This window comes from Electrophorus electricus, chromosome 4 (genome assembly GCF_013358815.1).
Source record: "Electrophorus electricus isolate fEleEle1 chromosome 4, fEleEle1.pri, whole genome shotgun sequence".
Taxonomy (NCBI): domain Eukaryota; kingdom Metazoa; phylum Chordata; class Actinopteri; order Gymnotiformes; family Gymnotidae; genus Electrophorus; species Electrophorus electricus.
The window spans coordinates 29408634-29433113 of NC_049538.1; the positions used below are offsets into that span (position 1 = coordinate 29408634).

At 46.1% G+C, this 24480-nt stretch overlaps 1 protein-coding gene across 1 annotated transcript; it reads right to left on the minus strand.

Moving 5' to 3' along the window:
* Positions 1 to 25: 25 nt before the first annotated feature.
* On the minus strand, positions 26 to 9249 carry st3gal2 (ST3 beta-galactoside alpha-2,3-sialyltransferase 2; the record flags this gene model as incomplete). Its single annotated transcript, XM_035525452.1, has 6 exons — positions 26 to 2903; positions 3061 to 3180; positions 3751 to 3796; positions 4324 to 4503; positions 7015 to 7208; positions 8635 to 9249. Coding segments are annotated over 6 exons (1329 nt in total), but the record flags the coding sequence as incomplete, so codon positions are not given.
* Positions 9250 to 24480: the final 15231 nt, after the last annotated feature.

Consider the following 24480-nt stretch of genomic DNA (forward strand, 5'->3'; position numbering starts at 1 on the left):
CCGTACCACAACCAGAACACTCATGGCCTTTTCTCCATTGCATTTATTTCTTACAATAGCATAAGAGAAAAACAGTCTGTCATTACACATACAGATCAATGTTTGGGGGGGAGGAAGAGAAGGGGGGGGGAAGAAAAAAAAACATTTACTACACCACTGACCAGGAGCTCTGGTTAGAAGCACAGCAGAACACTGAGGATATGCACACCCGTCCCTGTTAGTGGCTTACAGGTTCGTCTGCATCCACCTACTGCCGGTCATTGAGTGAACGCATTCAGGACGTGGACGGTGGGGCTGGTTCAGTACATCTGAAACAGGTGCTCTGACCTCATCCACAACCCAGGCATGCCGACCCATAAAGGGGACAGCAGAGATGACTAGCTGCACTGCAACTCCGTGAAAAGTAACGCGGGAAGAAGGTATTCTCTTTTCTTTTGGATGTAGCCTAGTACAGATCTGTGGGCCTCAAGGGGAAGGCAAGATGTCAGCACAGGAAGCAGACTGACCTGTGTGGTTGGGATGTCATGTTTTGCTCCTGCATGCTGTAGGCAAGCTCTGATGCTTCTGTGGTATAAACAAAAGATGGAGAAGTGCTAGAGGAAACCCTCTGAACCTCACTTGAAGATTGCAGTTTTGAGTTTTTGGCATTTAAAAAAAAAAAAACAGCTCCAAGAATCTGATTGAAAATTGAGAAATGGATAAATAATACTTAAGGGACTCTTTGGTGGAAAAATGCATTGTTTTTACACTTCTATAATACTTCCAGGATTGGTCAGTAAACATTGTTAAATGAGATTTCATCTCACAATTTTCAGAGATGTGACAATGCATCGACCCCAAACCCCCTGGTTGTATAGGCAAGTTCCTCCAGGTTGTGAGGGCACAGCACTCAGCAGTGATGGATGAGAGTGAACAATCTTTACAAAAGGGAAGATGTGCTTAATGTGAAAGGATACATGAAAGAAATCCTCACAAAACTGCAAGAAGACGTGAGAAAAAGTAGGGGATCAAAAACAGTAAGAAAGCTAACGGTAGCACAGAAGAGATACCTGTGTGTGTGTGTGTGTGTGTGTGTGTGTGTGTGTGTGTGTGAGTGTGAGGTGTGTTGCACTGCAGCAAGGATGTGTCCACAGCAAGGACAAGGCACGCAAGCGTGTGTGTGTGTGTGTGTGTGTGTGTGTGTGTGTGTGTGTGCGCACATGATTTCCACACTACTGGAAACAGCTGATATGCCTACACTTCAGAAAGGGCTGACTGCACCTAAATACCAGACAATACCAGAGCAGGAGACACAAGCCCTCCTGGTGCACTATTCACATCCAGAACACTGCTCAACATACTCAGAAACACAGATGCCTAAAAAGCATCGTCTGGAGATGACGGCTAAGGAAATGACACAAAACAATGAGAACATTCAGGTAGATGAACTTCATTAAAAAAAAAAAAAAAAAAGTTTGCAATAAATGTTTTTCTATGAATTGTAGCCATAAATACTTAATGGCACTAAAACACTTTTTAATTTTAATTCTGACATGTCGTCACATGCAGCACAAAGTCTATAAGCTGGTTGCCACAGTAATGTCACAGGAAACGTGGCAGGAGACAGCATGTTGTTAAAGTCTCCCTGTGGTGTAGCAGATAGCAGGGCTTCTCAGGAATGCTACGTTTCCTCAAAAGTTCAGTGCTGCCGTTGTCTCAGAGCACAACGCATTTTTGCTTCTGCTCATAAATAAAGTAGTGCGCCCTTGTGGCCACTAGGTGGCAGCAGATAACGCTGCATTATCTGTGTCTTTAGCCGCGCTGGGTGTGTTGATACAGAACAAGTAATACTGCCTACACTTCATTATATAGATACACGGGTACGTACAGACGGTGTATGTGAGCATACTGGACTAACTAAGTGGTTTTAGTCTAACCGACTGGCAGCAAGTGTCAGTGCTTTTTCTTCACCCAGCTGGATAATAATACTTTGTGGTAAAAATTCATAATTAAAACAAATAGATTAACGATAAACGTTTGATCGAACAGCTGTAAAAGCACAGTGCTGCAGGGTAACACTGACCCATAAACATGATAAAAACTACAGATAAAAGGCTTAATATGACTAACTAAAAAAAGCTCCATCCTTCTGTAAAATCATGTAAACTTTTCACTCGCTCAGGTGCGCCCCCTTGTGACAGAAGGTCTCCATCTGCTGCAATGCAGCATAATTAATTGACAGTCAGACTGTGGTTGCTTGTCCCAGCAATTATCTAATGAACCACAGCAGACCCCAGCACTGGGACAGCTGTCTTATAATTGTTTAATCACACTCACCTCTAAGTCCATTGGTTGAGCGCACAAGAGACGCAGGCATGATTGACAACCATCAAGATTGTCAAACACGCTCCTGTGCTGTCTTTATGCAATACGTATAGTGAGTATGAACCGTCTTAACTGGCTCCTAACACCAAAACCGACTTGCTGGTCTGAGTGAACATTGTGGGGAGGTTGTGTCAATGTCCTTCCTTTGTTTAGCTCCCCTTTCTGAAAAGGAACTATTACAACTGACTACCCTCAAGACCATCAATGAAAAAAGTAGTGTCCCCTGTGTGCTGTCCAATCAGGACAAACCACGGGGCAAACGGTCCGGAATCATACTTAGCAGAAATAGTTCACGGTGCACGGAGTGGGCTTGTGTGGGTGTGTGACTCATCAGCTAGCCGACGCCCCCGGCTCACTTGGGTTCTTCACTTCCCGGGAAAGACCGTGATCTTTCCGGCCTTGGCCAGCCGGTCTATGATCTGGGCCTCATAGTCCGCGTCGTGGACACCGGTCTTGCGAAACTCCCCAGAATAGCGGTTTTGCTCCCAGTAGTGATGCCAGTTCCCACGGCTGTCCGCCCCGAAGCCGAACACGTTCACCTGGGCACACGATGAAAATCTCAGTTCTGCCCCGCACGAACAGACAGTCCCCACAAAGCCAACTGGAGGGTTGCGTTTACACTTGGAGGTGAATACGACCTTCAGTGTAAGTAATGCATGCGTGTTGGTGCGTGTTTGTGGGGTGTTGGTGCTCTACCTCGTCACACACGTGCAGGGCGAAAAACAGCACCAGCATGCCAGTGGAGGGATACCGGCCATGCTGCCGCGTCCAGCGGTCGTGGATGTACTTGAAGAACGCCGGGTTGAAGATCTGCACCTGTGACACAGCGGGAGAGCTATTCACAGGCAGCCGGACGTGACGGGCGGGATGCTGGAGAGCCTCCCGCTGCCTGAACAGACTGGTGAGTCTTAGACCAGGAAGGTGGAGATAACCAATACCCTCCATCCGGCTCTTCAGCCAATCAGCCCTGTGTGAACTGGATCGAGTGTGTGAGGTGCAGGCATAAACTGCACAGGCCAGCGGAGGGGTTCTCTGTTCGGTGCTAGAATCAGGGCACGTTGCCGTTAATGCCACGTGACAGCTCCGGATCTCAGCGCTCCCCCACGAGCGCTGGGCCGAAGCTTGGGAAGTCTTGGCTGAGAGCCCTTGGTCTGGCTTGAACCCCACACAGCCAGAAAGCTAATTCCACTCCAACTACGAGGCGATAACCCCTGCGTGTTATGTTACGTCATGTATGTTTTCGTACACAACACTGTACGTGTTGCCTCCGACATCCATGTCTGTGTTTACAGTGAGTGAAACGTTGTGATAGTGTTCACATGAGTCTGATCTCAGTGTGGGGGGTAATCTGACATCCATTAATATGGTCTGATGTGTGTGGACTACCTTGTCCTTGTCCACACGCAGGAACTGCTTCACGGGAGCGTAGGTGCTGAGAGAAAAAGAGAAAGACAGAGAGCGGAGAAGAACAAAATGAACGTTAGCATCTATTTTAATAAAGAGCTGTGAATGAGTGTAGACAGAACAGGAGGATCTGACCTGAACTGCACTCTGTGAGAGTTACTGTGTGTGTGTGTGTGTGTGTGTGTGTGTGTGTGTGTGTGTGTGTGTGCGCGTGTGTACACATGCACACGCATGTGTGTGTCCACACAGAAAATGAAGCGTGAGACTGCAGCCTGTGATGAACTTGTGAACAGAACACGTGGGTGTTTCACAGCGGTTGCTCAGTAACTGCATGTGACAGGCCTTTTGTCTGAATGTTTGTGTGTGTATATTTGGACCCATTTTTGCTGGAGTGGGCAACTAAGAGGGAGAAAGCCTGGCAGAAGGATGGTGTCCGTTTCTGAGCCTGAACAGAGAATGCATCAAGCCGCAGCTGGGTTTGTGTGTGTGTGTGTGTGTGTGTGTGTGTGTGTGTGTGTGTGTGTGTGTGTGTGAGAGAGAGAGAGAGACTCTCACAAGCGAATCTGGCCATTGGACAGGGCACTGGTGATCCAGAGAAGATCCAGAGTCTTGAAGGGCACCAGCACAAAGCTGACGTTGGCAGCAAGGTTCTTGGCACTTTCAGGATACATGAAATGGTGGGTGGTATGACTGCCCACATCCTCTTCATATCCCACAGTGGGGGCCAGATTTATCCTAGAACACACACACACACACACAGCTAAACTAACTACCCATACAGTACAGACACTGAAAAGCATAAATTATGTATTTCATTTGACCCAAAATTCCTTAAAGTAGGACCAGGGTAAACACACACAGCCATGGCCCAAGTTATTTCCCTCAGTCGCATGAGGCAACAGTGCAGACAACACATGGGAAACGTGTGATGGCACATGCGTATCGTGCTGTTATAGTTCAGTAAGACACAGATAGAACGATAGCGCTTTCAGTAGAGGAGTGGACAGACACACGGTGACCAGACAGATGAAGAGAGAAGGAGAATAAGGGAGGAGGACAGAAAGAAACAGAACCACAGAGACAAGTAGAGAAGAGGAATGGAGAGCGAGGGAGAGAGACACCAGCGGGTGACAGACAGAGAAAGTGAGAGCATCTGACAGCTCGGTCTCTGTGGGGAGATTCAATTTCTCCTCGTTCTGTCTGTCTCTCTGTCTCTCCCGTCAGCTCACCTTGTACTTCTCAATTCCGAGCTGCATTTGCTGCGATTCGCTCCCTCGCCCTCCTCTCGGCTGAACGTGACCCACCCCACCCACCGCTCAGTCTCCCTGTGCCTGATCCTGTCCGTGCCTGAAAGCAGGGTTACATGAAGTAAGCACGCGTGGCCGCCTGGCTTTGGGAACACTGGAATCTTGGCGCTTTTGTTCCGTTGTCTGTTCCAGCCCCAGTGCCAATGGATTTGGGAAGGCCAAAACGCTTTTCCGCAGGTTGGGATGCACTGGCGATAATCTATATGTTCTTCTCTGTTTATCCTCCTAAGAGACCCTGAGATCTCTGGGGAGCCCAGGGTCAGGGATCTCGGCCCGTGATCCTTCCTCCACCTCCGTGGGGAATGTCAGGAAACATTTTCCTTTTGTCAAATTGTACAGCAGCAGACTTGCAGGTTAAAGCCATATGTGTAGCCTTCTTTAGTACCGAGGACCAAAAAACTCAGTGATCTCAGTGACTCAGTGAAAAAAAAAAAAAAAAAAACCCCACAAACCTCTCTTCCGCCTAATTCCTTTGGATGCTACCAGACCCGAGCACCCGCTGACAGAAGCTGCCGCAACACAGGGGTTCGGTGTCTCCTTTATAACGGATTTATTTCACAGATACGTGAAGAGCTCTGTGCCACTACGGGAAGGGTTCAGAACGGAGGGCTGACGCACCGAATGAGTCACTACAGACTTGCCGTTTACGGGGCCTGTACCAGTCGTGGGGGAAAGAGCCGGCTGAAAGCTGCCGTCTGGTTCCCACCGTAGGCTGGTGTCCGCCTGAGCTCTGAACCATCAAACAAGACGATGGCCGAGCGGTCGCGTTCCTCTGCTCTCTGCGTCATCCGGCGTTGACCACCGTGCTTAGAAGAATCGTTCATAAGCAGGTTTCAAAGTGAAAGGGAAACACTTCCTCGAGCAGCACTGTGAACGGATTCTGTGGCAGTAACTTTATAAACGAGCTGCCAAAATTTGCTTTGGAATGCAAATCAGGATGAAACCAGAAAGCCACAACAAACCTGGCTGAGCCAAACTCCTGACACACCCGCATGAGGCATTCAAACAAACCCAGCGCTCATAAGATTAAGATCCAATTTGTCATTTCTCAGTACGAGTGCAACAACATGCCGTCTTCACATATCCCAGATTCCTATTGGATGCAGGGGTCAGAAGTCAGAATGCAGGGTCAGCCATCAGAGCCGAGAAGGTTGAGGACCTGGCTTGGTGGCCCAACTGTGGGCGCATGGCAGAGCTGAGATTGGAACCCACGACCTGCGGGTCAGCCCAATGTTCTACCCACTAGACTACCACTGACCCCAAAGTGCTCTTAAGGTGCTCAAATAAGACTACACAGCAGTTTCACTTCCCCACTTAAGGAAAGTGATCAGGGACACAGAGAGAGAGAGAGAGAGAGAGAGAGAGAGAGAGAGAGAGAGAGAGAGAGAGAGAGAGAGAGAGAGAGAGAGAGAGAGAGAGAGAGAGAGAGAGAGAGAGAGAGAGAGAGAGAGAGAGAGAGAGAGAGAGAGAAACGTGCAAAACCTGCAGACTTATCGGCGAGCTTGAAGCAGAATCAATAAGGACTTTACCAAAATAGCACCTCGACCTTTATATCCGTCTGGCTGTTTTTTCCCTTTGCTTGCAATCTCGTGCCTCCTCTCCCTTCCGCTCTGCGTCTGTGCCTCCTCTACACCTCTCCTCGGGCCATGTTTGTGCCTGGCGGGGTCTTTTCCTACTTGAATGAGCACCCACTCTGGGCTACGTTGCTCCCTTCTGAAGGCTGAATTTCTCATGAAATGTCAACCCGCTGCCTTTGGCACTGGTCAGCAGAGCTTAACTCTCACTCAGGCGGGAAGGAGCAAAGGCCTCCGAGTAGGATCCGTTCGACCGTTTTCTACAGATCACACCAACCCATTCAAGCAATCGTCAGCCCAGACTTTCTAAACTTGTTCACCGAGTCTCTCTCTCCCCCCACCCTGTCTCTGTCTGTCTCCCTCACCTCATGATGTAGTCGTGGCTGTCGATCACCGGCCCGTAGCCGGCCCCCCGGAGGTTACCCGAGTTGCCCACCACAGCGCAGCGCAGGCAGCGTGCAGGGTCCCAAGAGCCGTAGGGGGACCGGCCCGGGATCACCTGGAAGAGCCGGAGCAGCACTTGCTGGATACTGTGGGGCTTAAACTGAGGCTGCAGCATCTGCAAAAAAAGAGCAGGGAAAAGAGAGATTACCAGTGGCCGCTTTGAAACTACTGGCTGGTGTAAAATGGGCCCAGTAGTTCTCGTCAGCCTGTGTCTTTGTTCTGCGCTGAAGCAGGGCCTTGTTCACTCCCACCATTAAATGTCTGTGCGCCCAAGGTGTGGCCGTTACTCGGAGAGCCAATCTGCTTCAAACATTATTTACTTTCACCTGAGCCTGACCTGAGAGACTCCGGTACCAGGCAGAAAGTGAACTTCCGTCCTGAACTTGGAGATGAAGGACATAGGAGACGATGGTTCAAACAGCTACTGAAACGTGACTCACACACCCTGCATCCTTACCAAACAAACAAGGGGAAAAAAAGCTTTTTAAGTGGAAACTCTCCTCTCCCTTCCCATCTGGTAGAGCCTCCAGCTAAAAGCAGACAGGCACTTCTCTGGGCTCCTCATTCTGGGGCCTCTGTTCAGCTGGTGCACTCATTTTCATTTTTAGACATTCCTCATGCTCTCTGTGATAAAACACCTCCTTTAGCGCTGCCTCCTGAACGCAGCGCCTAAACACAGTCCCTTGCTGAGGGAAGCAATAGCCTAAACTAACAGGATGTCTTTTCTGTTCAAAGGGAACAACTCTTCACACACCACGTAGAGGTGCTGTACTAATTACAACCGCCACGCTTTTATTTTGTTCAGGTCAAGTTTCCAACATTTGGTAATGTAAATTTAATCTACAACCATAAATTCTGTGGTAAAAAAGATGCTACAAATTTGGCATAACGGGTAACTATGAGCCCTCAAATAACTAGGTTGCGTTACACAGTAGTGGATATTCTGAAGGGTAGATTTTATGACCTCAGGGCAGCTTGTGGTGTGCTCTTACTGTGTGTGTGTTTCACGTGCTGTTTCACCTCCTCCCAGCTAGACACTCCTCTCAGTGTCTTGTGTGCCTCCAGCAGGTGCAAGAGATCTGTGTGTGTGTGTGTGTGTGTGTGTGTGTATCCCTGCTGTCAGAGTGTTTTGATAACTGGGTTGTCTATTGCTTGCCACATTTGGCTTTGTCTGCTGGTGCACAAATATCTTTGTATATACTTGCATATACTACGTAGTCTTTGTGTAGGACTTGGGGAGCAGGGAGACGATTTATTTTACACCCCCTTTTCTGTTTATGTTTCATGCTAGGGAACTTGCTTTTTCTTTCCTTTCATTTTTGCTTTGTAAGGTTCTCTCATTTAGGAGTGGGGAGTTTTGGTCGCTGTGCTGCTCTCGTCAGCCCCTGAAGCTCCGTCCCTCTACAACAAGTCGACGAGAAATAATGTTTCAACTCACTGAAACTGACACGGTCTCTTTCTTATTGCTGTGAGGGGCTGAACCTAGACTGGATCCTAACAAGTAGGAGAACGAGGAGTGTGTGTGTACCCGGTTGACTTACCACCCACCAGTAGTAGACGTCTGCAGACAGCTGGATGTTGTCCCGCGTCCAGACAGGCGAGATGTCAGGGTCGTAGTTCTCATCGAACCAGTCGGAGACGCCCGGGTCTCCTACGCAGTGGACACAGGCGCACGTTCTCTGCTGCCCTGCTTCTGCGGACACCAGTTTGTGGGAGCCAGCGTAGCTGGGCACGAGCTTGACCCTGCGCGACTCCTCCCACCCAGGCGGGTCCAGGTACGGCAGGCCGGGTCCGCCTCTCAGCGAGAGCGAGAAGAGCAGCGAGGTGAGGAAGAGGAGGCCCAGTGAACCCAGCAGCACCCACACCCGCAGCGGACAGCGCACGCCCCCCCCGGGCCCTGTCCGAGAAGGCCGCTCACCTGCCGCCGTGGCCCCCGGCGGAACCCAGGGCCTCTGCTCACCTGGCCTCTGCACTCGGGCCCAGGTGGCCCAGCCGAAGCTCGGGCCCCAGTTCCAGCGAGTCTCTCGTGGCTGGGGAGGGGATGCCACGCGACCCCCCCACTGCCATGCGCCAGGCCCTGCCACCGTGCCCAGCCTGGCTGACACGCACCCGAGCAGCTCGAGGGACCGAGGCGTGGCTCTCTCTGGGTCCGCAGGTCACGCCAAACGGGGCGGATTTCCGCTGCGGACCAGCCTCTTTCTCCCCGGGAACTTCAGCGGGGTGGCACGCACAACATCCCCGTCCCGGTCGCCTCAGAACCGCCTGGCTCGCATCCTCTCCGGGCTCAGCTCAAAACACACGCTCCTGTTCGGCACGTCACAAGATTTAGTCAGTCAGCATACTTGACTGTATGTGTGTGTGTGTGTGTGTGCTGTCTGATTCACCCTGCGATGACGGCTCTAGGAAATACCCCTCAGCAGTTCTGGCAGTTCAGTGCCAGACGAGCTGTCATCTAGATCTGCTTCGTGCGGAATTCGCTCCGAGCGGGCACACACACGCGCGCTTCTTAGCCGAGTAATCCCACCTGCTCCGGGTCTCTGTAAAACCCAGCGGTCTTGGGAGGAGAAGCAAGGAGATTTCCTGCAGACTCAGACTGATGAATCATTCTTAGGTTTCCTCTCTCTCCCTCTCCCTCTCTCTCCCTCCCTCTCTCTCCCTCTCTCTCCCTCCCTCTCTCTCCCTCTCTCTCCCTCTCTCTCCCTCTCTCTCCCTCTCTCTCCCTCTATTTCACCCACCTCCCCCTTCTCTTCACCATTACTGTACACATGTCCGCCCGACACACGTGGCGATCGCGATCCGAGTAGGAGCTGTGCGTAGTTACTGCAGGATGGCGTGTGTGTTGGCAGTCCAGGAGTGCAAGTCTCGGTGCTGGTGCTGTAGGCATTAACCCCCTCTCTGCTTGCGACAGGTCCACACTCTGGTGGTCTGATAGGAGGCGGGGCTTTGGGGGCATTCCAGGTGAAGGAGGCAGCACCTGTCAAAACGTCAGTCTTCCTCACAGAGCGCTTTGTGCCTAGAATCCACAAAAAAAAGGAACTTAATAAAAAGAAAAAAAAAAAAAGAAAAAGAGAACTGACAAAAAGCAAATCAAAAACACAAAGACCTATAGATTAGAGAGCACAAAAGGGAATTATAGAGGCTCTTGACAAGATCTGGCAATCCCATGAAGGAATGACTTGCAACAAGCAAGGGCCAATCAATTATGGGATATAAAAAAAGACAGAACAAAAAAAAAATCTCATCATTTCATCTTGCGCCTTTTTTTAAACCTTGCGTACAACTGCAGTAAAACACTTAAGTGTATGTGTGTTCCCCTGCCTATCTCCTACAAGTTTCGAAGTAACATATGGTTTGTATTATTATGTATTGGTATTCCAATATGGACCCGGAATCCAATCCCTTTCACAAGCCCCTGTAGCTGGTTAAATGAAATCAGGTAACTGGTTGGCTACTGTGTCATCATACCTGCCAAATGTGTAACACTCCTCACTGTCCTACTGATCTGTAATCCGTCATTCTGTTCCGTTAACAATCCCTGATCTGTAATCCGTCATTCTGTTCCGTTAACAATCCCTGATCTGTAATCCGTCATTCTGTTCCGTTAACAATCCCTGATCTGTAATCCGTCATTATGTTCCGTTAACAATCCCTGATCTGTAATCCGTTATTCTGTTCTCTTAACATTCCCTGGCCACCACCACTCTCGGTCATGCTGTCTGGCTGCCATGCCCACTAACCTTGCTACCTGATCAGACCTTACAGACGTGCAGGTGCTACTTTTTACAGCCGCTCTTCAGACAATCACGGTGGGTGAGACTTAGATGACTGGAAACGTCAAATCAAGTCAAATTTATATATACAGCACTTTTTACAACAGATGTCACAAAGCAGCTTTACAAAAGTCCGAGCCCCCAGCTAGCAAGCCAAGGGCGACAGTGGCAAGGAAAAACTCCGTAAAGCATGAGGAAGAAACCTTAAGAGGAACCAAGACTCAAAAAAAAGGGGGGGGGGGGGGGGGGAAATCCTACTCTGGCCGGCAACGGAAGCCACAATGCCACAATAGTAACAATAACTCAAAAATGTGACTTTAGAAGGTCCCTGCTGAATTAAACAGTCAAAGCACATGGCACACGCCTCACAGTGACATTTTCATCTAGTTCTGAAACATGGCCGTATTCATTCAACGTGCTAATAAACAGCGATGTGATGGCCATTTAACGCGTCTCCCATCACGAACCCTTAGAGAGGGAATTCATCAGAGAAATGGTCACCAGGCAATAAAGAAGGCGAATGGACCGAAGGGGCAGCGTTAAGGCTGCCAGCATCCTCTTCACACCTCCCCCGCCTCGCCGCGCCTTCTACCTCAAAGTCCACCATTCCACCTCCCGCCCCCAACCTGACCCCTGACCCCCGACCCCCGACCCCCTCCTCCCAGGCCCGTCTCCCTGCATCTCCTCCTCATCGCTCATCTCCATTCCCGCCCTTTCATTTCTTCCTCCCCCTCCTCGCTTCTTTAACTTTCCATTTTCGCACACTCCGCTGCTCCCTCGCTCTCTCCTGGGGGCTCTCTCGGGCAGGACTTGGGGAGGGCTTCTATCTTTGGGGCTCTCTGGTGACAGCAGGACTTTCTGATTTGGCTCTGTCTGCCGAAGCATACAGTGCTCCAGTACTAAAGGTGGGTGACCAGAAAAAGCTCTACTGGTTTGTACTGGTTTCCAATTCGACACACTGCTGCAATTTGTTCCTGCAGCCCTCCACCCCACCTCACCCCGCCCCCCTACGCTGCAAAGATGGGGGGGGGGGGTTTTCCATCAGAATACATCGAATGAGGAGGAATGACAAACAATACAACATTGACTTTGCTCTGCGTCAGGGCTTTTTTGTGTTTAACCTCATCTGTGGTGTTCCAAACCAACATGCCTGATAAATCTCCTAGCGTTTGTGTGTATATGTGTGTGTGTGTGTGTGTGAGTGAGAGAGAGAGAAAAAGTGTAAGAGTGATGATGTGATGGTACGAGAGTGGGGAAAGCTATATTAAGGTCATTTGAACCATCCTTTAAGGTGCAACCACAATACTGTATCCATACCTTCTCAAATAACACAACATGTACAATAACACCAGAGATGCATTTGTTGCCTGGATTGCATACAAAGAGGTCTCAGAGATCCATTTCACTACTGGAACTGCTACTGTACAACAGCAAGGGAAAAAATTAATTTTTTAATTACACCAGTGACTACCTTGGGTTACCATGGCTACCCTGAAGGACTGATTTATGTAGTTCAATAGAAAATAGTTCTGGACTGAGACTGTTACATTAGTGTTGCCGGGAAGCAGAGAGGGAGAAAAGGAGACACTGGATGTCTGAACAAGGAACCTTTTGGTTCTTGAAAAGGAAAGTGGATTGTGGGGAAATAAACAAAGATCCATTTCACGAATGACAGTGAACCATTCGTGCCCCGGTAGACGCTACGTTCAGCCTCCTACGTCTGTTCTATATGTGAAACGTCTACGTCAGATGGTGCAATATCACCACCACGAGCTGGAACCAGTGCTCCACATTAGCATGCCACATGCTCGCAAGAGCAACGCACAGGGTGGCTGTCGGCCCGGCCATCACCCGGACAGTCCGGGTTTTAGACTGCATGTCCGGTTTTGACTCCCGTTTGTCTGTTTAGATTTGGGTACATTTTTCAGGAATGTGGTGGGGTTAAACACGCAATACAGTCTCCATTGAATTGTCCATCACTCTCTACTTCACCCGCTGGCCGGTGACTTTAGGTCAGTCAAAAGTCGGCCGGCAAAGTCGAATACAAAGCGCAGGCGTAAGTTACATTAGTGCCGAGGCATTTGCCTTTGTTGAAAAGGTGGCAACTATAGCAACAGACCTCCAGTGAGTTTCTGAGGGAACAGCACCTAACGCAGCGTCGGAGTGTCGCGAACGTGCCTGTGCTCCTGCCCGCCCGCCTGCCGGCTGGCCCACGGTGAGCGGCGGGGAAAGGGCCAGACAAATAGGTGTCCGAGCCAGCTGGCAGAACGCCCAGCCGGTGCTTCCGTGCCGACTGCTGCAGTTCCGGATGCTGTAGTCGTTCCGGATGCTACTACTCCGCCGTGACGGCATGCACCACGGAGCCGCTGCCGCTCCTATAATGCCCTCTTTTGTCCCCATTTAGAAGCATTAATTCCAGACTTCCTTTCCTCCAGGATACCCGCATGCCAGGCTTGGGGATATTATTTGCCCCCCGGTGAAAACTGCTACTGCTCACCCCTGAGGTGCAGATCCATAATCAGAGAAGGCAGAGTGTGGGGCCTGGGGCAAGGCGGCAGCGCGTGGGGCTGGGTTCACGACGTCATCCGAAAGTACACGTGATGTCACGTGCGTAATCCATACAGATGCTGCTTGATATCTCAGCCTCGGTGAGGGTGTGGAACACGTTCGCCGCGTGTGTAGCACTACATGCTTGGGGTTGACCCCGCCCCTGCAGGAAACGAGTGGAAGCTGAGTGGGATTCTCACGCACCTACGCTGCTCTGTTCATATTCCAGCCTCTTTGTCTAAAATCGATCACCATATTCTTGATTCCTTGTGCATTTACGTGTGCCACTAGTCTCTCCGCTTCCAAAGCCATCGGCGAATAAGGCAGTCGCATAGATTGGCACACGGTGCACAGCGAGCTCAAACAACAGGAGACTGGATTGATTTGGCCCCAGTCAACAAATATAACGACAGCACCGAATACCGGAACGCGGCTGTTACTGGATGAGTCAGGCCTGGCTCTGATCACAGCTTTCCCACAGCTGTCTCAACCTCGAACACCTCTAACAACACACACACACACACACACACACACACACACACACACACACACACACACACTTCTAACTATTCGTATTCCCCATATTACTTTAAAAGCACAACTGCAGCAAAAAAAAAAATTTCCCCATGTAGAGAAATGCAGATGCATAATACGCACAAGCACACTCACACACACAAAAAACACGCACGCGCGCACACTCAAACAAAGAAGCGCACGCACACATGCATGCACATACACGCGCGTGCACACACAAAGATTTAAAGAACATGCACTTACTGCCACTCTCCCTCCTTTTTGTGGATCTGACCCACGTACCTGTGCAAAAGGGTGAATTAGAACGTGGGTTGTACTCATTGCCTTTGCAATCAAAAAATAACAGCTAGCTGCCATGGAGACACAACAGGGAGAGTAGCATGACAGACCAGTCACAGAAGCTACTGCTGGGATGCTCTGTCACACGTGGTTCAGATAGGCTTGCTTTTCTGAGCTTTTAGTGGCAACATGTAGGATTCTGAGCACTGAAAAACTATCATTACAATACATTTACAAGGAAGCCTAAATATAGATGTAGGTTTCAAGCCTGTTTCTGACAATGTCATGAATTTTGTCCTTTCAGAAACAAAATCACTGGAACCAAGTGTGAAATGTGCAACACCTACATTTTAAAAATGGGTAAAAAAGGGACTTTTCAAAAACAGATTTTTAAATGCTTTTTTTAATTGAACAATTACAATCATAGTGATCTTTTTTAATAACATGTTTAAAAATAATCTGCTCAATGTCTTAAATTGGTACCCATTTTCAGTTGGAATATGGGAAGTCAAAGGTAATGCGTTCCATTGTGGATTGGGAGGAAGCAGGTCTGTAATGCCTTTCCATTGGTAGGCACACAACCACAAAATGCACATTCTCTCACTGCACAGTGGATTATTCTGATCATAAAACAGTCATTTTCAACGGACAGGCCCGAAGGCCTAATCTAATTTTGTGTCTAATGGATTAAGGTCTTTAAATCTGGATGCATTATGGCCCTTTTGAGATGTCTCAGGAGGTCGATATCTCCAGCTCTCCCCTTAGAGCGCAAATCTGCTTTTTTTATATAGGAATAATGTATGGCAAATATAAACGCTGCATTTCTTTTCTTTTTTTTTTTAGGATTTTCCTCCTGGGATTTTTTTCCCAGGTTTCCTCCTCTTAGTGAGGGAATGAGGGAAAGAGAGGAGGGGGGGAGCATAAACATGTGGCGTCTTTGTTCGGAGCTGTGTGGAGAGGGACAGGATTGTCTTTTGCAAACAAACGGAACATGGATTACCTTCTCGCTACCGAGAAATTACAGCCCACAGTGGGGTTTACAAATTTAAATGAGCACAAAATATACAGAAGCAGGGGGAGAGAGTTTTTTTAAAAGGCAGAACTCATGGGAAGGACTTAGAAAGGAAATGCAGGCAGTTGTACCGTAAACGTGGTCGGCAGGCACAGCAGGAAAGTAGGGAGGTTCGGAATATGTGTAGAATTTACACACACCGCTGTGTGTTAGGAACACTTACCCTGCGGATGTACGGAACTCTACTGCGATTAATAAACTACCAGCTATGTACCAACTGGATCCCCGCTAATGGGACAGAGGTGGCTGACAGAGTGCACACGCAAAAAGCAATACGCTGAATTTATTGTCCTCCATGCAAAATAAAGTGAAACAGAAATATTCCCGGTGTGACCTTATGCTGCAAGCTTATGATCCAGTGTCTAACACACAGCAGTCAAAGGCATCAAGTTTAGGTTTTTAACCCTAAACAAATGTTGCCTCGTTCGGGGTCTTGCTTGCAAAACACGGGCAAGTAAATATTTTTGTAAAAAGTAAAGAAATATGCTAATGTATTATGTATTTTACTGCATGAAAATGTGGACATTCCTATAAAATGTGACTGTGATATGACTATTTAAATAAGCATTCCTGATAACTATATTGGTATATGAATTATCACAATATTCCAACTGATATTTAAAATGACAATTAAGGAATTTCTCATAAACCGATAACATATTTTTGCCAATTTTCCAAATTACCTTTTAAAGATCACTAAACCCCACACATCTTTCTAGGGTCCAGTCTGAAAGTTATAAAATATGTTTAAAAGATCGGGGGGGGGAATTCATTCTTAATTTTAAAATTAAAAAGTTGCATCTAAAATAGAGGTAGAAAAACATACTTTTTAGACATACTTTACAAAAACAACATGTAGAAACAAGCTATAAAATTGTTTAAACCTGTTGCACTGCTCACAACAAGAAATGTTTTATATGATATTTAAGACAGAAGCTTTCATCATTGCTTGCAGTTCCTTATCGAGTCCGTATTGAGGCCAAAGGGCTGAAGGAGTGAACAGACTCCTGTAGGTAACGGCATTCCCATAATCCTTTGCACTCTGACTCACACGCTCCTAAGGCCATTGTGGACCCTTCGCATTTTTTTCCCCCAGACCAGGCTAATGCTGTTCAATAAGGGCTTGAGTAAGCGGAAAGAGGCAGACCTCAGAATCAGTCACATCCCAGCAAAGCGCCGTGTGTGGCTTCGGGGAAGTGTGTGAGATATCCACGGATACATGTCAGAAAAGCCAGGCGCACTTCTCCCACTCCACAGAGTCCAGCGGCTCCGGCATGAACACTGCCTTCGGTGCTGCTGAACACCTACATAACCTCAACACCTGCTGAATAAATACCCTCATACATCACGGACCGGACAGGTTGGTTTTATAAGGCTCCACACAAGGCATTGAAAAGCAAATGTAAAATATTCATGATTTCACACCTTCCACAGCGCTTGTATAATGGAATACTTAAATAATGGGACAGTATCACAAATCATCATTTTTGGTTCTGTACTCCACTAAAATGGATTTGAAATGAAACAATGACCATTATGGTATGACACTTTTTTTGGGGGGGGGTGAACCATATTTGAATTATAGCCCTTCTTAAACAGAGCTGTTTAAGTTCTTGCTCAGCTGATTCCTGGCCAGCAGTTTTTGCAACATTGTGCAAAAGCCAAATAAAAAGATCTTCGGTTATTTCTACATGTGGCATTTGCCAGTTGTGCTCTGCTCCTGTTATCTGTCAACATGAAGACTGGTCGTCTGGTATGGGTTCTTCAGTGGCGGGTGCAGTGATTTACAGAGCAGGGAGGCTGACTGCTGATATATAATGCTGATCTCATGCTATCGTTGGATTTTTCTGCACTGTATAATATACAAATAATTTAATTCCAACAATAGCAGAGACAAAATTGCTGGAAATTGTTATTGTCTGCATTATCTCTGCTTAAGTAGAGCTGCACTTTAAGTCTGGTGCACAGTGCGCTTATTTATCTAAATAAATGTCCACAGGTAATTGAAAGAACAAAAATTTGTAAAAGCACCACCACCACCCAGCCAGCCAATTACCAGGCATTTAATCGGTTCGATTATTCAATCACTAACCACAAAGACCCAAAAAGTGGCAATAGGTCATGAGGAGGCTAAGAACCAAGCAGAGCCCGGTCAGAGCAGAACAAAAAACTGTAAACACACCCACATCAATTACTTAGTACGCTGAACTTCAGGCAAAGCCCAGAACACAACAACAGAGAAGAACACTGAAGAATAAAATTCATCCTGGATGTAGACACAGATGGATCTTCGCACAGAGTCTATTGCATACAGACCAATCACAGACAGACCATCATAAAGACCATAATATGCCTGCATAACCCTGAAAAGGTTTTCTATAAAATGCAAACCGCAGCGCAGTCTCAAGAGCAGAAAGCCCAGTAAAGCGTTGGGCACAAGCCGTATGGACAGACGAGATGGCGGTTAACCTGCGATGGCCTTGGAAAAGTGTGGAGAACTGCTCGTAATCCAAAAACATTTCACTTCCCCCGTGAATCACAGCGACATGGACACGTACGGCTGCCAGTGGATCTGGTCCACTGATCTTTACCCAGCATGCATCAGATCAGTCCAAAGGCAATGAGCCCCTGGACCAACAGGCAGGGAAAATGACTGAATTACAGGCACGGTGAAGAACCACTCAGAGAAGAATCACCCAGAGTCTGATCATGTCTACTGCAACACAGACCCAGGTCAGTCATCAGCTGCCAATGGTTTGAAACCAAATATTAAACTTGACAATTAATTTAATGAATATGCTAATTTGGCCAAATAATTGTAGGATATGGATATGCTGTATATGGATGTCCTGTTAAACCTTCAGATTAAATATAATCCATTAAAACATACTGGTGAGTACAGACTCTCATTCCTGAATAATGTAACTTCATACATTTTCAAAAAATGTATACAGAAACATATTTTAACATGTACTGCCATTCAACCCATTAATAACCCATGTTCTCATCTTGTTTGACCCACAAATACGATGCCTGCATGTGTACATGTGCTGCGTCTTATCTGATCTACGTCTTGGTTATTCGGAGAATGATGTAAATCAGATTTTTCAAGCATGTCTTCTTATTAGATATTTCCCATTGCCTGTGCCTCTCTTTTACCTGACCTTGGGTGCATGTTGCCAGAATTCATCGAGTCTCGCGTTCCCTTCCATTGCATCACCTAATTGGGCCTGAACGTGGAGCTGTGGCGTGGCACTTCTCCCTCCAGCTCCCTCTCTTCTGCAAGCTGCTCTCTGGTCTTTTGTTCAGCCTGAAAATTGGATTTTTCAGCCCCTCCTTCTCATTTACGGCGTTTGGCAGCTCTTACCCAGAGTGACTGGCGCGTTACATCAGTATGACGGTGCATGCACTCCCAGGGAATCGAGCTCATGACTTGTGTTGCTAGCGCCATGCTCTCTCTGCTCCATTGGTGAGCCCCCTATACTCTGACTCAGTATACTCCCATTAGATCAGTTCCTCGTTCCCTTTTCTCGAAGCAGGAATCCATTCAGACCCCCTCTGGACTGAGGCCAGGTGCCACAGCCCACCACAGTCCCCATCAATCCAGAAGAAAGCGGGGCATCAGGGTACCAGTGATCCATCGCCATATTCTCGCTGTGCCGACATGTTTAACACCCACGTCACCTCCATTCACACTCGGTGGTAAATACATCAGAGGGAGGCGAGTCTTTACAGTGTACATCTGGAAGACTGTGATAGAATTCTACTCTGCTTGAGTTCTCCTGTCTTAGCCTATTATTTCCCACGATAAACTACTGAGAGTAAATATATATGTATGTGTGTGTGTGTGTGAGAGAGAGGTTCATCCTGTGCCACTATGTCTGGGTGGAACCCAAGTCAAATTTCCGTTGTTAGAACAAACTTTTTACTGATACGATGAAATTCCATGAAATTACGCTTAAGACAGGCAGCTATAAATTTGATCTCAGAACCTGTTCAGGCCAGAATAGCAAAGAGAATGTGTCAAGACAAACACACGCACACCCATACTCAAAAATACACACATTTGCAATTAAAGCATAACTATTACAATCAAATAAATGCCTTGTAGTTAAAAATCGGTAAAATGCTTCTGAATACAAAAAAAAAAAAAAAAAAAAAAAAAAAAAAAAAAAGCTTCTAGACCTCTTAATCTGAGACAGTGAGCACTCATCAGTTTACACTGCTAAGTGAGCTATCTTGACTCCCTGCTAAAACTAAGTTCCCTGAAGAGTAACCTATTTATGAGCCCTCATATGCGGCATCTTAAAAGCACCCTGCTTTTGTACGGCGATTTAACCTAGTTAAGACTGCAGGACTTATTTTGCCACTGTCTACTCCCCAGGTGCCTTGTTAGCCTAGTTACAGCACGAGTTGATGAACTTCAGTCAAAGAGAACTGGAAAAGGCTCCGTCACAAAAAGTCAGCTCCTATTTTTACTCATTCTAGTAACATTTTTATAAAATGAAATTCCAGATACATATAACAGACCGAACTGACTAACATTCATTGTACTGATTTATTCATAGAGTGCGCATGCGCGCACACAATCACACACACACACACACACACACACACACACAGTTTTAGCACAGTGCCACATTGCATGCACTCTGAATAATTTCCTGGCAGTGATTTTTTTCTTATTATTGTACCTTTAGGAGATATGCCACTACATGCGAAAAGCCCTAAACAGAAGACTCCACTTCAACTTCAACCCCTCTAGTTCTGCAGGTCAGATCCAAAACACACTCATTTTGACCACCTGTCCACAGTGCATTTCGTTTACCTTAACGAACCTGCACCACTCAAAGACACGCAATTAAATCCGACACTTCACACTGCATCACTGAGAGTGGGTGTAGCTAATTAGATAAAGGCACATGTATGTCAAATAAAATCAATAGTGATTTATCAGCAGAGCACAGGCATGCTTTATGTGCAGTGTCAGTCAATGAAGTGTACTTTACATTGGGAAATGAGGCATGCCACAATAGTGACATTACGCTGGCTTTGAAGGACCAAGCCAAAACGTTGTGATTTAAATATGAAAGAACAGGCACTATTAAGTAAGTACAACTCATCTCAGTATTTCTAAACATCCTACTTTCAATTTTCTTTGTAAAGGTAAACTAAATACATTTATCTTCTAAAGACTACCCTTAATAGCTGTAGAGAATAACCTTAATTTCTACAGCACTTCTTAAACATGGTTTACAAAAGTGCTTTACAAAAGGATTCAATAGGAACAGAATGAAATCTAAAAAAACTGTAAATTATCACAGGATGCTCTTCTTTGTGGTCAAACCCGTGATGGCACGCACCTGTTCCGGGCTAATCGGTGCGTGCCTCACTGTTGGTCACTGTTTGTTAGCGTCTGAGTATAATGTTAATATCCATGTGTGTCTAGCCTGTGTTAACGTTATAGCCTTTATCGTTAGCGTTAAGTGTGTTGATGTTCACTGTTAATGTTGTGTGTGAGTGCCACCGTTGTCTTTTATGTTCCATGTTATTAAATGTTTCACAAAGTCGAGGGAGCCCGTGTGTCCTGTTCCGCACCCTGTGGCACTCGGGCGGCTGTTAAATAAATAAAATAGGAATAAAATGAAATCAAATAAACCAAAATAAAACAAAGCAAAATAACTGACAAATGAACAGGCATAAACTTATATAAAACTAGAGATGAAATATTAGGAGATATGGTGCAGAAGATTAATTACAGGCTCAACTGAACAGGTAGGTAGCCCCCTTCTCTTGAATGTGCCTAGACTGTCAAGAGCTCTCGGGTCATTAGGCAGGAATCCCACAGCCGAGGGCCATAGTAAGGAATGCATGCGTCACCTCACTGGCGGTGGGTTATGACTATTGTGTTACTGATGGTAGAGCTCAGGGCGCTTGCGGAAACATGCCTAATAAACAATTCACTGAGGTAAGCCGGGGGGGGGGGGGGGTGACCATGAAGGTATCTGAAGGTCATAAAGAGCATCTTTAATTCAGCTCTAAAAGACGCCAGCAAGAACCGCTGTCTGATTTTAGGTGACATGCGCTCTCTCATTCTTGTGCGTGTCCAAATTCTTGCTGCAATGTTTCGGACACCCTGCAAACTAGAGATGAAATTCTGAGTAAGGCCAGACGGAAGTGTGCTACAGTCCTCCACAACACATGACACAAAAAGGTTTATGTGGTTCTTCACTGTTGGCCTTCACCGTATTTCTGAGGTGGCAGAATGCAGTTTTACAAACATTACTTCCAGGGTTCTTACAGTTACGGTTGCCGTGGAAAGAAACACCCAGGTTTACAACAGTTTTCAGCCTTTACTGGCAGTCCCTCACGACTGTGCCAATATATGTGTATTATATTCTGACTGACCTTCAAGGGACAGTAGCCACATATATATAATCTGCATATGTTGGAAACATTGGAGTTATTCATTATCCTGGCTAAATGTCTGACAGGAGCATTTATAAATAGTGCTGGTCCCAGGATCAAACCTTGAGGGACTCCACGAGACAAAGTATGACACTTGGATGAGTGAGTTCCAAGCACAATGTAATGTTCATGGCCACTCATGTTGGTCTGGTACGAATTTAACCCACAGCTGGTAAGGTCAACCCAGTTTTGTAGGTAATGAAGTTTTAGTATCTGGTGAGCAACTGTATCAAAAGCACTGCTAAGGTCTAAAGGAACCTGTATAGAAAAGTTCTCTCATCAAGAAGACCAAGAAGTCCTGTTTGTTTCCCATAATGAAAACCTGACTGGAATAACACGTTTAAGGTAATTGAATTGAGATATTTGTATAATTGAATGAAAGTCACAATTTCAATGATTTTAAAATTGGTCCGTTTTGCTGACAATATGGAGATCAAGGTTTCTTTCTAACATACTGATTGGAACACATTAAATGAGTTCAGCGATTCATAAGTCAATTCATAAGAAACAATATCTACAGATTTTAAAGGTGAATGTGAAAGTCCCCAGCAAGTAAGAGATTGAAAGTTTGTTAAACTTCTGGACTGTAGTTCACCAAATTCTTCAAAAAACCCTGTTGTCTGGGAGGGTGATATATAACCAGTAACAGAACTCACTGTTTCATGGCAAAACATTTAAATAATAATAATAATAATAATAATAAATTAGACTTATACAGTACTTTCAATAACCTATAGATGCTTACAAAATGACAGAGAATCACAAAATAAATATAATGCCAGTAAAAACATAATACAGCATAGGTACATAGATAGGCAGAACTCAAAAGATTTGTGCTTCTGACCAGACAGGCAATATCCCCACCCTTATTATTAACTCTAGGATCTTAAAACAATCTGTGAATGGGAGGAACTAATTCAGCAAGGTCAAAGTTGCCATAACCATACCAGGTGTGTTACCAGAAAAAAACCTTAGCCATCATTTTCAATTAATTGTATAACTATATAGAAAAAAAAAACCTAACTAATTAATGAACTTATATCCAGAACAACAACTTGTAGTGCAGTAGGTGCTGTGTTTCCTGGGATTTAGAGAGACTGTTTAATTTAAGATTAACTAAATTAAGACAGTGGTTATTGCATACAACCGGGGTATTTTGTATTTTACACAACTTTTGAAAGGTTCAAGAAAGTGGATAAAATGCTTACACTACCTTTATCGTATCATAGACATGATCTCAAGTAATGCTTAGACTACCTTTAATGTATCAAACAAGATCTCAAGAAATAAATAAACACTAATAATTACTGCATGTACCCTCTTTTTAAATGATCGCACGTCTGTTGTATTTTGATATAAAGGTGCCATCCTCAGCACAGGGAAGCTTTGACACTACCTCTAGAGAAATGTGCTTTTCAGGATATTAATCTAGAAGATAAGGGTCAAATTATTAGATCTAAATCCATCTTCAAATTTTCTCATACAGAACCGCAGTGTGCAGAAGGTAAAACATCGTGGAAAACCAAAGGGCACAGATGGCAGAGTCAAGTAATGGAGATTAATTATTTTAAGTGCTTATGAGAATATCTACTCGAGCTTCTGCACAATGTCTGACTTTAAAGTGCAGGAATGGATTATGGAATCAAAATTAATTTGTTTGTGTGTGTACCAGAGTTACATTCCAGTCACTGTGTGCGTGCGTGCATGGGTGGTTGAGTAAGAGTGCAACTGCCAATGAAAATGAGTCATTGATGAAATGTGTGTGTGTATATATATATATATATATATATATAGAGAGAGAGAGAGAGAGAGAGAGAGAGAGATAAATAGATAGAGTGACAGGGGTAGACAGATAGACAGAGTGAGAGAGAGAGTGCGAGAGAGAGATAAATAGATAGACAGATTGAGAGAGTGAAAGATGGTCATGGAAACCCCCCCTCCCCTTCAATGCCAGGCAATTCCCTACTATCCTCTCGTCCACCACCTCCACCACCACCACCACCACCACTGTCTCTTAGCAACGCCGGCACATCCGCAGGAGTGTGGGTCCAGGGCGGAATGAGACCCCCAACATAAATTAAGGGGGGGGGGGGGCACAAAGGGGCAAGCAAAGATCCTTTATCCCCACATAAGCTACAGAGCTCAATACATGTGACACAACCATTAGCGAGCTATGGATAAGTCTCCAAACAAAACTGCTGTTTTCAAAATAATAATAATAATAATAATAAACACAAATGGCACAAGCCACGTCCGAGTTTCCATTTAAATCTGCGCTCATGTGGCACATAAGCACATTACTTTGTGATTTTTTCCTTTACCTTGCAAATCGTCTCCAGGATGCGCAACTCTCGTCCAGACGCAGAGCTAATCTAACCGGAGCGCCTCTCCACGTCTTCCGTGTCTCAGCCGCCGCGCTGCCGCATGTCTCCTGCTGTCCCTGTTTACAGAGGCCTCCTGTACAGCGTGAACTCCTCGTGTGCTGAAATTTGCTTCTGAGCCTTTCGGATAAAGATACTCTTCACCCTGCGCTCCCCAAACTCACTTGAGAAGCTGTTGGGATGTGTAGTTTTTAGCCCAAACCGCCGTCGCAATTTGCAAAACCGGAATACATCTGAACGCAATTGAGTGGCAGCTACGGCCTAAAATCCGTGTAATGTTTCATGTAAACAGGAATAAGGATTAAAACATTTCACACTTGGAGTCAACAATTGCAT